At 45.6% G+C, this 14,582-nt stretch overlaps 1 protein-coding gene across 9 annotated transcripts in view; it reads right to left on the reverse strand.

Moving 5' to 3' along the window:
* PPEF2 (protein phosphatase with EF-hand domain 2) overlaps positions 1-14,570 on the reverse strand; it is a 30,246-nt gene extending 15,676 nt beyond the window's left edge. Inside the window, exons 1-5 of one of the 9 annotated variants that reach the window (XM_037050956.1) lie at positions 13,340-14,279; positions 7,961-8,098; positions 2,901-2,958; positions 1,654-1,829; positions 174-288 (exon numbers count right to left, since the gene is read on the reverse strand). In XM_037050956.1, coding sequence (XP_036906851.1) covers positions 174-288; positions 1,654-1,829; positions 2,901-2,958; positions 7,961-8,098; positions 13,340-13,390 — 538 coding nt within the window. In that variant the 5' untranslated portion in view covers positions 13,391-14,279. Of the gene's footprint in view, positions 1-173; positions 289-1,653; positions 1,830-2,900; positions 2,959-3,107; positions 3,236-7,697; positions 7,722-7,960; positions 8,099-13,339 lie in introns of those variants that run through there. The other 8 variants (XM_037050954.1, XM_037050961.1, XM_037050955.1 and 5 more) reach the window with 8 other exon arrangements.
* Between the last annotated feature and the right edge of the window lie 12 nt (positions 14,571-14,582).

Below are 14,582 nucleotides of genomic sequence, written 5' to 3' on the forward strand. Positions count from 1 at the left end.
TCCTTTAAGTAACTGTGGAGTGAATTTGCGATTGCTGTCAGTGTGAAGGAGTGAACTTAGGCTGCCCAGTGGCCACTGAGTCTCTGCACAGCCCTGCCTGTCCTCCTTCCCCATCCAGGCAGAGGTTTCTTGTTTGGGTCTAGCACATAAAACCATTTCAGACTAACTCTTACCACACACTGTGATCTCCTCGCTGTAACAGGTCGAGACCCGGTTGATGTTTGGCCGTTGTACCAGGTATCTTCTGGTTTCGTGCAAAAGATTCAAGACGTAGCGAGCATGTAGCTGCTACTAGGAGGAAGAGGAGGGAGGGAGGGAAGAAAAGAGCACTGATACTCCTGAAGGAGTCACCCAGAGCCCCCAAACCGGCCCTAGTAAACTGCCCCCAGGACCCTGTGCACAAACATTTTCTCTTTCACCCAGCCTCTACCCTTGTTTCTGTTTTCCACTGTCACCCAAATACTGAACCAATTTCCTCACTCTGCTCTGTGCACGGCTCTATGTTGCTCAACAAAGCTTGAGTGAGTGTATATGTGCTGCGTGTACTGTGTGACGCTGGCATCACTGGGAAAACCACCCTGACTCCTCCTGCAGTGAATTAATTCAGATGAAAGAGGGGACAGATTGGAACCCGGCCAGGAGCCAGAATCTGACCATACCCCCCCCCCCCCCCCGGCCTCTACCAGCGGCGTTTGAAGCCACTGCCATCTTTCTCCTGGACTGTCTCAGTCTCTTGGCTGTTCTCCCTGCTTCCGCCCTTGCTCCCTATACTCTGTTAAGCAAATGGAATGCTTACTTTAAAAAGCAAGCCAGATGGTAGCTCTCCTGTGCTCAGTGCCTCCCCATCTCTTTCAGGAGAGTAAAAGTTTGCCCCCTTTCCTCTTGGCCTCCATCTCCTAATACTCCTTCCCTGGCTCCCTCCTCTCCAGCCACAGTGGCCTTCCCAAGGTCCCCAAGCAGTCCAGGCAGGTCCTGCCTCGGGGCCTCCCCATTTGCTCCCTCGGCCTGGAGTGCTTTTCCCCAGAGGTCCACATGGCGCACACCCTCACCACCTTCCACCTTTGCCCGGAAATTACCTTTTCCTGACGCCTTTCCAGACTACTCTATATAATGGCCATCTCTCCCACCTAGAATTTAGTTTATTCTTTTGCATAGCTCTTACCACTTTCTATAATATACATAATTTACTTGGGGCCTGGTCAAGTATTAATAAATAAACTATTCTAACCAGGGAGGGTCTGGCTATTTGCAGGGGTTTGTTGTGAATGGAGAGAATGAAAACAGAATTTACTCGTTTATCATTATTTATTATCTGTCTGTCTCCCCACTAGAAACCCAGCCCCATGAAGGCAGGGCTCTGCTTGTCTCGTTCACTGCTGTATCCCCAGTGCCTGGAGCAGTGCCGGCAGGTAGAGGAGCTCAGCAATTATCTGTGGGATGAATGAACCAAGAAAGATCACGTGATTAGGAGATTGGTGCACAGGAACCGGTGAGTGATCACAGGGTCTGGCTAAGCAAAGGGGAAGGAGAACTTCCCTAGTGGGCCCGTGACACAAACACCCTAGAGCTCTGGCCATTCCTTCTGCGCTGGTCTGCTCTCCATCTGCTCATGACATGGGGTGCGGCATGACTCAGGTTCCCAGGTGAGCTTACCTGTTTCAGTCTGAAGGCTTCCACCAAGGCAGTTGCATGGTCAGGAAGGAGTGGGAAGGAGAGGCGTGGCCCCGTGTAATTGTCTGGCACCTCTATGGACTCATAGTCACTGGAGTTCTCCATCTTAGAGTCCTGGGGGACGCTTTCCTCTATGAACATGCGGTTCAGGAAGTCCCCTAGTCGGGACAGAAAGGGGGACCAGCTGACGATCAGACATGTGGTGAGTCCACAGGCAACACAGAGTAGTCTTTCCCCGGACTGTACAGTAAGTCCTCACTTAATGTTGTCAACCAGTCAGTGACTTTAAGTAAAACATCATAGAACAAAACCAGTTTTTTACTGTAGGCTAATTGACATAAGCAAGAGTTAAGTTCCTACAAAATCTCATCAACCTTATTACAAACAGATGTTGAATAAAACGACAGTATGAGGACCAGCCTGGCATCAGCTCCAGGAAAGGAGCGGAGAAAGAAAAGGGAAAAGCGACCACAAGTTAGGATGGGCAGGAGGCAAAGGTTCTGTCTTATGTCATCTCCATTGTACCTTTGTTTTAAAAGACTGAGATTAGTTAGACTTAGAAAGGATGGAAATTTAGGGGCCTGGGTTTATTAAAAAGAAAGGGAAAGGCCTGGGTGGGAGAAAGGCTCACAGGTAGTCAGGGCGAAGGGGCAGAGGCCTCGGATCTTTCAGGCAATTTCTAACTGCCGGGCCCTGCATTTCTAGCCTCAGGGATTTTCTGGATCCACAGAGAGCCCTGCTTGGCAGGCCCGAAATGCTTTGGAATTAACAGCCCTTCCTGCCTGACCCTCTCAGCAGCTTCAACCAAGGGCTTTCAGGAACTGCCATATAGGCTGTGGTCCGCTCAGCCTTCAGGTGGGAGTGTTCCGAGGAGCGTGTTTTGCACCACTTGCCATGCACACTGAGTTGCTGACTTAGTAGACCACCCTTTCTTGGCTGCCTTCCCTTCCCTGAATCCCTTCCCACTCCCTCCCCACTCCTTCCCCTCCCCCTACTCATTTTCTGTATTTAACAAATAAACTCCTTGCACTCAAAGTCATCTCCAGGTGTGCTTCTGGAAGAACCTATGTTACAAGTCCACTCTGCTGTTTGTTTATTGCCCTCCTTGCTCATTGTCCTCCTGGCTGTCACCAGATGCATGCTTTTTTCACTCCGTGTGCATTGTCCATCTCCCCCTAGATCTCTGACCCTGAGACAGGGGGACGTGCCATGTGGAAGCTCATACTCACTCTCGTTGTGACTGCTGGGGGTGAAGTGATCCACCAGGTAGCTGAAGAAATCGTGGAGCTGCAGAAGAACCCAAGGAGACCAGGCTTTAGAGGTGAGTGAGAAGAGAACCCAGGAGTGGTCCAGATTGGCTGCACCTCCTTGTTGCCCAGGGGCTGCGAGGCAGAGCTGGAGGCTGCCCCCCACCCCCCCGCCACATCCTAGCGCACCTTGACCTGGTCTTGCTGCCCAGCATACTCTATGGACTGGAAGATGCTCCAGGTGCACTGCCGCCTCATCTCCAGGCGTGCCATGTAGCGCCGGTACCACCTCTGGATCAGGGCTGCTGCCTTGAAGGCTGTGATATGGATGAAGAAGCAAGCCTGTGAGCTGGGGTTCCCTGGGCCTGGGGGGAGGTGGGGGCACCTCTCCACTGTAATGTGAGGACCCGATAGTGGGGGAAGTACTGCTTGTTGCTGCAGGTAAGAAGGACTTGCCTTCCCACTGGTTGGGGGGCTCTTGCCCCATTCATGCCATCCACACCACCTGGTGGGAACGCCATTTTTACCCCTTGGTTATATTCATACCACTGGAGGGTTATGGGAGTTCCCATTTTCTAATGAAAACATTCATGTGTGTAAAGATGAAAAGGCTGCACTGTCAGGATTCTGAGAAGGATAACCGGAGGTGGGGGGCACTGCAAGGACGCAGCATCCTTGAAGGGAGGCATAATGCAGTGGCTGGATGTGGAGGACACTTTGATTTGTAACAACAGACTGGCTGTCAGGAGATCTGGGTTCTGGGCCTGAAATGGCCATGACCAGCTTTGTGGCCTCAGGTGAGTCACCTTCATGGGCCTCAATGTCCTCATCTGGAAAAGGTGATGAACTGGATGATGACCGGGGAAAACAGAAAACAAAAACCACACAAATGACTACACACTGAAATGGCAGGCGGTGATGAGCACTTGCGGGCCTCTGCGCTGGCCCTCCCCATAACTGACCACCCTTCGGGCTCGAAGCACCCCCTCGCGATACTTCCGTGACTGTGTCGACTGCCAGATGCACAGGCGGCCTTCGGGCCTCTCCCTTTCCCAGGAGCTGCGCTAGGTGACTGTTACTGCAGCGTGGCATGAGTACGTTTAACTCTCCACGTGGGCTTTAGGGCCTGTGGTTCAGGGAGGAGGACAGCTGTCCACATTTAGGACTAGATTCTCCTTCAGCTCCAGGCCTGGATGTGTCACGGGTGATGGATGAAGCATTCGCAGGTAAAGCTGGCTTACAAAGGCAGGCCTGCAGCTTCCCTCGGTCATCCTCGTGAACAGTAGACACCAATTTAATACATTTAACTTTCACTAGAGAGCTAATACAGCTCTTGCTGATTTCCTTAAGAAAGATGACGGTGGAGGGGGAAAAAAGAACCTGGAAGGATATCAAGCGAAGCTGAATTTGATTTCCTATGAGAGAAGAAGATGCCTTACTGTACCTATTTCTCAAAGGCACTTACTAAATAGTAAGTGATGAGGCTGTAAACCCACGTTCAGAAGAAGGAAAGAAGTGCCCGAGGTAAGTGCAGCAGGCCCTTTAGGAACTCGTGGGAAACACACAAAAACACACAGAGTCTGGACATTGCCCTACACTCATAGCATCAGAATCTCCACAGGGAACCCAGAAATTTGCGTGTTGAATAAGCTCCACACGCTATTCTTATTTGCGCTAAGGGGCAAACAGCACAGGAATATCATGGCCCCCAAGGTTCCCTGAAATGGGGCTTGCGATCACCTTGCCTCAAGCACTTCAAGGCAAGTGCTGTCAACGAGACACCGAAAATCTGTCCAGAAAGTTCCCAACCACACACTCGGAAAAATGGAGACCTTTACTGAAAAAGATAGAAGATACAAGAAACATTCTACATAGGACAATGACACCTCAGTTCCCTTCAAAGCATGCACCTTGGGACCTCACACAGTTCTCCCAGCATCTCTTCCACTGTTCAAACAGTCTGGAAAATCCTTTGTTGGAATCGCTATCAGCTACCTCTTTGTATATTCCCAAATCTCATTGACAGTATGAAATCTTTTCCCTTTCAGAGGCAGTTTCAGTTTTGGGAAGAGCCAGAAGTCATCGGGTGCTAAATCTGGGCTGTAGGGGAGCTGAGTTACCTGGGTGATTCAATCTTTCACCAAAAACTCTGCATGAGATGTGATGCATGAGCAGGCACGTTATCAGGATGAAGCTGCCAATCACCAGTAGGCCATAGCTGTGGTCGTTTTCATCGTATTGCATCTCTCAATTGATGAAGAACATTGAGGTAGTGCTCCTTACTAATTGTTTGGCTGGGAGGGGTATACTCATAATGAACAATACCTCCCCAGTCATAAAACAGAGTTAAGATGGTCTTGATCTTGCTGTGACTTTGCTGCGCCTTCTCCAGGCATGGAGAACCAGGCGACTTCCCTTGGGACAACTGGACCTTTATTTCCAGGTCATAGCTGTAAACCCACAATTCATTTCTGGATATGACCTTCTCGAGGAAACCTGGTTCATTGGTAGTGGTTTGAATCAAGTCATTAGCAACTGTAGCACCATGTTGCTTCTGCTCTGGTAGCAGAAGCCACTGAATGAATTTTGCCATGACATGGTTCAGACCAAAATCTTGCATCAAAATCTCAGATGCAGTTGTTTTTGGAATCCACAGATCAGCTTCTAGTTCTCATACTGTTGGTCTCCGATCTTTGTCGATTGCAGCCTGTCCACGTTCAACATTCTCAGTGTTCTGCTTGTTGCAGGCCTTCCAGAACATGGATCACTTTCAACAGATTCTCGACCATCTTTGAAGTGTTTCTGCCACACTTTTATTTGCACTGCACCCATTGCATCATCCCTGAAAGCCTTCTCAGTCATCCGAGTACATTCCTCAGAGGAAAGTTCAAGCTTAACGCAAAATTTGATGCGGATTTGTTGCTCTACTCGCTCAGTCATTTTGAATGTGACAGCCACACAGTACATGTACTTGCTCAACAGCATCTACTGCCCCCACTTACAGTTGCATTGTTCACACATGCACATTACGGTCCACTCTCCTTTGGCTACCAGGTTATATTGATGTAGTGCTAACCATTCTTGTTATATTAACAATAGCGGCACTTTTCTCCAGACAGACCTCATACTTGTATCCTATGACCTGCTTCGGCTGCTTAGAGCAAGGGGAGCAGGTAATGCCTCTTTCTCCCTCTTTATTCTCCCTTCTGGTTCTCACTCTGGAGCCTGGGTTATCTTTGACTGAGGTGGGTACTTTGAGGTACAGGATGGTTTCAGATCCTTTCCCCACAGCTCAGGACAATACACTTGGGCTCCTCTTGCCCTGGCCTGGTATAGACTAAATTCTGGGGTACAAGTTACAAATACACCTTGTTGTTAAAACCACACATTAAGAACAAGACAACCACTGGGGAGAGAAAAGCCAAAGGGCACCAAGGCATCAGGTACTGCATGAACAGCTAGCTGTCTTAGAAGAAGCACCTCCAGCCCGAGCTGCCCTGAGGATCAGGGACAAACCACCTGGCTGGGTCCTTTGCAACTTTCTGACCCACCAAATCATGAGTATAATAAAATGCTTGTCTTAAACCACTAAGTTTTGGAATAGTTTGTTATGCAGCAATAGATAACTGGGACAGGAATTGTATAAATGGTTTACAAAATTATAAAACAAACCTAAATCAATGTGAAAAATATCAGTCTCTTAAAATCAAAAGTGAAAGTTAGCCCTGGCTGGTGTAGCTAAATGGATTGAGCACAGGTCTGCGAACCAGACGATCGCGGTTCGATTCCCAGTCAGGGCACATGCCTGGGTTGCAGGCCAGTTCCCAGCAGGAGATACACCAGAGGCAACCATACATTGATATTTCTCTCCCTCTCTCCTTCCCTTCCCCTTTAAAGATAAATAAATAAAATCTTTAAAAAGTGAAAGTTAAACAAGTGACTATAACCATGTGTAAGTTGGTGGCATCGCTACACAGAAAGCAGTAATTTCAAATGGCTGGGAAGTTCAGCACTTTGTCCACCCCTGGTAAATAGAGCCAAAAAACAAAAGCACTGCAAAGATATCTTAGAGTTCTCAGTGATCATATTGCTTACAAAATAGTGTCGTTATCCTTATTCTGAAACTATTAGGTATATATTATGGGATATATTAAATAACTCTATAGTGATGTCATTAGGGATAAAGAGAAAAGAGACAGAGATATAATATCAAGGTTGTTAAGTAAAAATATTGTTATCCTAAATACAAATTGGCCATGATGACTTCTTTCATTATTTTTTAATAAATAATACATATTTTCTGCATCTGTTCACTAAAATAATGTAGAAAGAATACCCAACCTGGCAGCAATGAATATCCTACACCCTATTCCTGGTCTGGGGCCAAAAAAGCGAGACGAGCCTGGGACATATTGCCAAACTAGAAAACAAGGAAGCCGCTGGCTTACAGAGATGTGCTAGACCCACAAACAGGGTGTTGTCCCCACCTCCTTTGCTTCCTCCCACACCCCTGGCCGCCTCTCCTGGGCCCCCTTTGCTGGCTCAGCCTCTTTCACCTGATGCTTAAGCACTGACCCATCGAGTAAATTTTACTTCTGTCCAACATACTTCACCAAGTCCTGAGATACTCAGCTGAACATTTCTGCTGGCCACAACATGAGAAGGTGCTGATTTTCAAGAGTTGTGTAAGGAGAATGCCCTGGCTGGGTGGCTCAGTTGGTTGGAGCATCATCCTGTACACCAAAAGGTTGCAGGCCAATCCGCCATCAGGACACACACCTAGGCTGTGGGTTCGATCCTGGTGGGGTGTGTACAGAAGGCAACCAATTGTTGTTTCTCTCTCACATGAAATTTTCCATCTGTCTCTCTCTCCCTTCCTCTCTCTCTAAAATCAATAAAAATATCTTTGGGTGAGGGTTTATTTTTAAGAGTTGCTTAAGGAGAAATATAATGGTTTCTTGCTTCTACCCTGACAAGTCTCTCCTGATGCAACATGAGCTTTGGGGTACCCAGAACTACTTTGGGGGGTGGGAAACACATACCTTTCTCTGCATTCTGGAAAGCAAAATGATGTTGGGTTGAGGTACCACTTCCCATGGTATAAGAACACTATTTCTTCGGAACACAGACAGCAGGTCCAAGGGAAAGAGAACTGTTTGCTGATAGAAGGAAGGGGGAATCTGCAATAGGGAGATTCAGACAGAGTATTAGTTCAGGTTGAACAAATTGTCTATGAACCCTGTGTCCCACATCTTGAAGATTTTGAGACTACCACCTCTCCAATCTCAGTGCACAAGGTGCTCCTCCCTGAAAATTCCCTCCATTTGTGATCACGTTTCTCTCCTATGTTTTCAACCTTTCTACTAGCTTTTCCCTTACATCTAGAAACATACTGAAGTTTCTTCTCTGCTCAAATTAATTTATCATCATCATCACCATCATCATAGCATCAAATCATTGTCATCACCAATCACCCTTTGACCTCCCATGTCTTTCCAGATGTAATCCAGCCTCTCTGTTCTTCTCCTCCAGAAATAGACTACATATTTTCTCCTTAATTCCTCTTTTTAAAAAGATTTTATTTATTTATGTTTAGAGGGGAAGGGAAGAGAGACGGAGAGAAATATCAATGTATGGTTGCCTCTTGTGCATCCCCTGCCGGGAACTGGCCTGCAACCCAGGCATGTGCCCTGACTGGGAATCGAACCATGATCGTCTGGTTCGCAGGCCCGTGCTCAATCCACTGAGCTACACCAGCCAGGGCTCCTTAATTCCAATTAAGGCCACTTTTTACCCCCTCACTGTTCATCAGAACCTTTAATGCTGATGTCTCCAGTGCCTTCATCTTTTCATTCCTTACTTTGCCACAACAGTAAGCTCATCTGCCTCANATAATAGTATCAAATCATTGTCATCACCAATCACCCTTTGACCTCCCATGTCTTTCCAGATGTAATCCAGCCTCTCTGTTCTTCTCCTCCAGAAATAGACTACACATTTTCTCCTTAATTCCTCTTTTTTTAAAGATTTTATTTATTTATGTTTAGAGGGGAAGGGGAGAGAGACAGAGAGAAATATCAATGTATGGTTGCCTCTTGTGCATCCCCTGCCGGGAACTGTCCTGCAACCCAGGCATGTGCCCTGACTGGGAATCGAACCATGATCGTCTGGTTCGCAGGCCCATGCTCAATCCACTGAGCTACACCAGCCAGGGCTCCTTAATTCCAATTAAGGCCACTTTTTACCTCCTCATTGTTCATCAGAACCTTTAATGCTGATGTCTCCAGTGCCTTCATCTTTTCATTCCTTACTTTGCCACAACAGTAAGCTCATCTGCCTCAAGTCACCCCTTGATTATAATTCTACTCCTTAGTCTCTGGCTTCCATGAGGCCAGACTCTCTCTTATTTACTCTTGTCTCTATGACTGTTTATTCTTTCTCCTTATTGAGCTCATTTTTCTCTGTCTATTCATCAAATGTTGATTTTTATTTGTATTCTGGTCTCAAACAACATTTCTCACTCTGTACAAACTCCCTGGATGGTTTAAATACCTCACATTTTCAGCTATCAATTCCCACCTCTCAAATCTATACCTTATTCCAGGCCACCCCTAAACATCAGCCCCATATACCCAGCTTCCTGCTAAGCTTTCGCTGGAGTGCCTTGAATTCCATGTATTGCAAATAAAACTCATTTTCTCAAAAGCCTACTTTTCCAGCCTCATCTTTCTCCTCAACTTTTTCTAAACTGCTCTTTGACCTCCAGTGACCTTTGTGTTTTTGCTCTCACCTAGAATATTCTTCCTATGCCATTCCTCCTAAGTTGGTTAAATCTACTCAGTTCTTAAGGCTGAGCTTAGGCATCACCTTTCTTAAGGAAGCCAGTTTGACATACCAATCCCCCTCCCCATTAGCTCCTGAGCATCCTACTCACACCTCCATCACAGCAATAACCATATTAAAGTTTTCATTCATGTCTTTCTACCATTAGACCGTGAGTTCCTCGACAGCAAACACCATGTATAAGCAAATTCACCATTTTTATATCCAGGACTTAGCATGGTGCCTGACACACAATAGGGACTCAATAAATACTAACTGAATTAACGTCATGCCGTACGAGTATTTATTTTTACACACAAAAGATGAATCTTTAGCTCTTCTTCAGGAAGCAGTGTGAGATGTACTGACAGTGTCAACAGTGGATTCTATTTCTGTATTTTTCCCCTTCCTCCCTTCTGCCTCACTCGCCTTCCTCTATTTGTGGAGGTTATTATATCGGGAATTGTCAACGAGTTGTTATCTTTTCCCTTGCAAATCCAAACGAAAGGCTCATCTTACTTTTGTTGATTGATTTTTAAAAATAGTCAAAGGAAAGAAGACTACAATTTCTTTTCTTTTTTAGCAAAATGCTCCCCAGCTGTAAGAGATATCATGTAAGCAGAAACTGAGCATGAGGTAAAGTGAGGAGCCATCATGAACCAAATCCCACACCATTTTAGAGCTGGAAGGAATATCAGCAATGGCCCAGCCCGCCAATGACTCAAAATTGCTTTGGTAATTATTAAACTGCCTACAGAGCCACCTTGTATAGTGCAACATTTGGATTTTGGAAGTGTACAGATAGGGTGGAGAATTCCACCCCATGGAAGCTGATCTAGGTCAGCTTCTTCCTAGATCTTGGCCATTTAACCTCTCATAGACTGTTTTGTCATGTATATATCACTGAGAATAATAAGTAATATATTTAAAGTGCTCTCAGTATACAGTAGAATTTCAACATATGTTGATGGACTGAATCTCATATCACATGTATTTTAAAATATCAACATTCAAAAACATGTCTCTCCCTGGCTCAAATTTAGGAGGCAGTAAAAGACATGCTATCTAACTCAGCATTGCTATGAACTGAATGTGTCCCCCTTAACGCACATGTTGATGTCCTAACCTCCAATGTGGTGGTGTGTGGAGGTGGGACCTTTGGGGGGTGATTAGGTTTGGATGAGGTGATGAAGGTGGAGCCCCCATGATGGGACTAGGGAGAGACCGGGGCTCTTCCTGTTTGCCGTGTGGAGACCTAGTGGGAAGGTAGCTGTCTGCAAGACAGGAAGAGGGCTCTCACCAGGAACCAAAGCTACTGGCACCAGAACTTTGAGAAATAAATGTCTGTTGTCTAAGCCACCTGGTCTGTGGCATTTTGTTACAGCAGCCTGAGCTAAGACAAGCATAAACCAATGTGATGGATACTGATTATGGCTGGGTCAGAGATTGTTGTCATTACCTAAGTTCTCTTTTGCCCTTCAAATGCCTTGTTTCTTATGCATTTATAAATTCAACCACGGTGGTAGGATGAGACAACCTCGTTAAATCACCTACCCTATTAAAAAGACTTTTGAAAGCAGAAATATGTATAACATGGCTATAAAATGAGAAAGTAAAAAAATTAAAGTAACCAATACAAATTGTAAAGTGACCTCTAGGAGTGAAAGAAATAAAGTATCCCACCAGGCAGCATATCCAGTTGTAACTGACTCTGGGTCCCCAGGAACAAATGAGATGTGCTTTCACAGATCATGGGGAGGGGCACCCAGCCATCACTACACTGGCCCAGGTGTGTGGGATCCCCGCTGAGGGGATCCGTGGGCCCCACCTGGATCTCTGTTGTGTGTGGATCAGGGTCATTCCACTGCCGGGGTGCTATGAGGGTGGGATGAGGCTATACACAAGGAGTACTTCGCAAATGTTTGTCATTGTCATGAAAACCATAAAGGAGCTTTCAGAAGTTTCTTTAAAATTGTCTTCTCCCAAAATAAAAAGATTCTTAAGTATTTGTCAGTACAGAGTTGACAAAATACGTCATGGTACATTTAAAAAAAGTAGAATAGCCTTTAGCCATGACCAACCACGACAAAGAAGAAGGCAAGCCTACATGTAACAGCACAAAATATTTCCAAGATATATTGTCACATGAAGAAAGGCAACGGCGAACAGTACTTAATGTGATCTCACCCATACAAGAAATAAGGCAATCGGAGTACACTCAAAGAGCACGCACCTGTTAACAGTGATTATTACCTCTGGAGAATGTGGTTAGGTAGGGAAGTTTCATTTTTAACTTAAACGATTCTATGACAACTTCTATAGTTAAAAATTAGTAAACTGCATGTTTCAAAAGTGTTTATATATATGAGGAAAAATGAGAAAGTGACTCTCACTAACTAGCTATCGCATTTGGCTTCTGTAAGAGAAGATAGTGACGTTGTGTCAGACCAGCTGAGGATGTTTTAGAAGTCATTAAGAAGAAGGAATAGAAAAGAGAAAGAAAATACGTGTCAAGACAAAGATCAAACATAAACAATTAGCTTGATGTCGCCTCCAATGGTTGAATCAATGGTTGAATCGTTCAGCACATTTTGGTGATGAGCAGCCGCTTCCCCAAGTCCTTTGCGGAGCCTGCCTCTCAGGCAGCCAGCGGGTCGGCGCTGCATGGCTGAGACTCCTCGGCCCTCCAGGACCCGACTCAGCATCGTCCATGTTGGACATCACCATTAAATAACATAGGTAATTGTTTATCTGCCCACTAAGTGAACCCCCCAAACAGAAGGAATATTCATTACCCAGGACTCAAATGGAACACACAGCAGAGGCCCCCCCCCCTTTCTGGGTAACTCAGTGAGATAACAAAGGCGTCCGCTCTGACCTCTGCCCCCAAACCAAGCCTGCATTTATTTCCTGTGTGAAAATACGTGTGTTGCTTCCGTGGTCTCATCCATTTCTGTACTTTAGGCTAGAAAGAAAGCTCTTACCTTCTTCGGTATTTTTCTCTGTGAAANTAGCTATCGCATTTGGCTTCTGTAAGAGAAGATAGTGACGTTGTGTCAGACCAGCTGAGGATGTTTTAGAAGTCATTAAGAAGAAGGAATAGAAAAGAGAAAGAAAATACGTGTCAAGACAAAGATCAAACATAAACAATTAGCTTGATGTCGCCTCCAATGGTTGAATCGATGGTTGAATCGTTCAGCACATTTTGGTGATGAGCAGCCGCTTCCCCGAGTCCTTTGCGGAGCCGGCCTCTCAGGCAGCCAGCGGGTCGGTGCTGCATGGCTGAGACTCCTCGGCCCTCCAGGACTGGACTCAGCATCGTCCATGTTGTACATCACCATTAAATAACATAGGTAATTGTTTATCTGCCCACTAAGTGAACCTCCCAAACAGAAGGAATATTCATTACCCAGGACTCAAATGGAACACACAGCAGAGGCCCCCCCCCCCTTTCTGGGTAACTCAGTGAGATAACAAAGGCGTCCGCTCTGACCTCTGCCCCCAAACCAAGCCTGCATTTATTTCCTGTGTGAAAATATGTGTGTTGCTTCCGTGGTCTCATCCATTTCTGTACTTTAGGCTAGAAAGAAAGCTCTTACCTTCTTCGGTATTTTTCCCTGTGAAACACGAGGCAGGAACCACTTTAACATATGGGTATAGTCCACATCCTGTTTTCAGAGTTGGCTGAGGAATCCCAGGCTTAAATTAATTTCTTCCCCGATCTGGAGTCCAAGAAATGAATTGTAGGCGTCATCTGACACACCTTCTCCCAAAGAGGCAATGCGACACCCACTGCCCTGGCCATGCATCAGGGCTCCCTGCCTCAGGGCAGTAGACACCCCTTGACCTCAGTCAGATCAGGCCTGCAGGAGGATTTGAAAGGGGGGTGGGGTGCCTAGCTGGGTACCAACCCCACACTCAGGCCCAACTACAGAAGACAGTTTCTCCACCGCTCACGCCCGCCCCTCCAGAGTTCCAAGCCTTCTTACACTCAGAGATTAGGGGCTTGTGTTCCTGAAGCCACGTCTGAGAAGCCTGAGCTCCTTAACCCAGAAACAGAAGAGTGCTGAAGAGACAGAAGGGACTGTAGGCTACAGCAGCGGAGTCTGCAGCGGTCCCCACTGAAGCCAAGCAGGACGGCAAGGCAGTCTTCCTTGAAGCTGGCTTTTCCTTCTGTAAAACTTGATTAAACAAACACCTTGCCTTTCCTCATTTACTTCTATTAAGAACATTTTTTCCCTAGCATATAACCTAAACTGTTGTAAATCACTATTTCCAGAAAACATAGGTTTTTAGTAAATCTAAGATGCCCATGTATGCCCTGGTAGGTATTAAATATCCCATGGGAATGTGCAAAGAAATCGACACTCTGTTGCTTACATATAATTAGTAGGTCAAGCTTGTTAAGTATGTTATTCAAATCCTCTTTATCCTTAGTTATTCTTCCTGATCTGCCCACCTTTGGAAAAATGTTTTAAAGATTTCTATAAGTCCAGATCTAGCAATTTACCCTTGTATTTCTGAATCTTTGCATTATGTGTATCGAAGCAATGTAACTAATTAGATTAAACCATATGAAATTGCCATTAGCAATTTTACAATTATAATACATGAAGGCTTATGGTTCTTTAATTTTCTTGGTAGAGGGTGGCCTATTAAAATAAAATAAAACCATTAAACCTCCCTTGGGCCTTGAATTGTTTTGTCTGATTTTAGTATTTCCATTTTTTCTCACTGCTTGTTAGTGGTTGACTGCTAATATTTTTGTCTCCAAATTAACTATAAGCTAAAAAACTGATACAATACTGTGTTAGTCAGAGTGTGAGAAAAAGGGCCCTCTCC

This window comes from Sturnira hondurensis, unplaced genomic scaffold (genome assembly GCF_014824575.4).
Source record: "Sturnira hondurensis isolate 20B ecotype Veracruz unplaced genomic scaffold, ASM1482457v3 Scaffold0007036, whole genome shotgun sequence".
NCBI classification, from domain to species: domain Eukaryota; kingdom Metazoa; phylum Chordata; class Mammalia; order Chiroptera; family Phyllostomidae; genus Sturnira; species Sturnira hondurensis.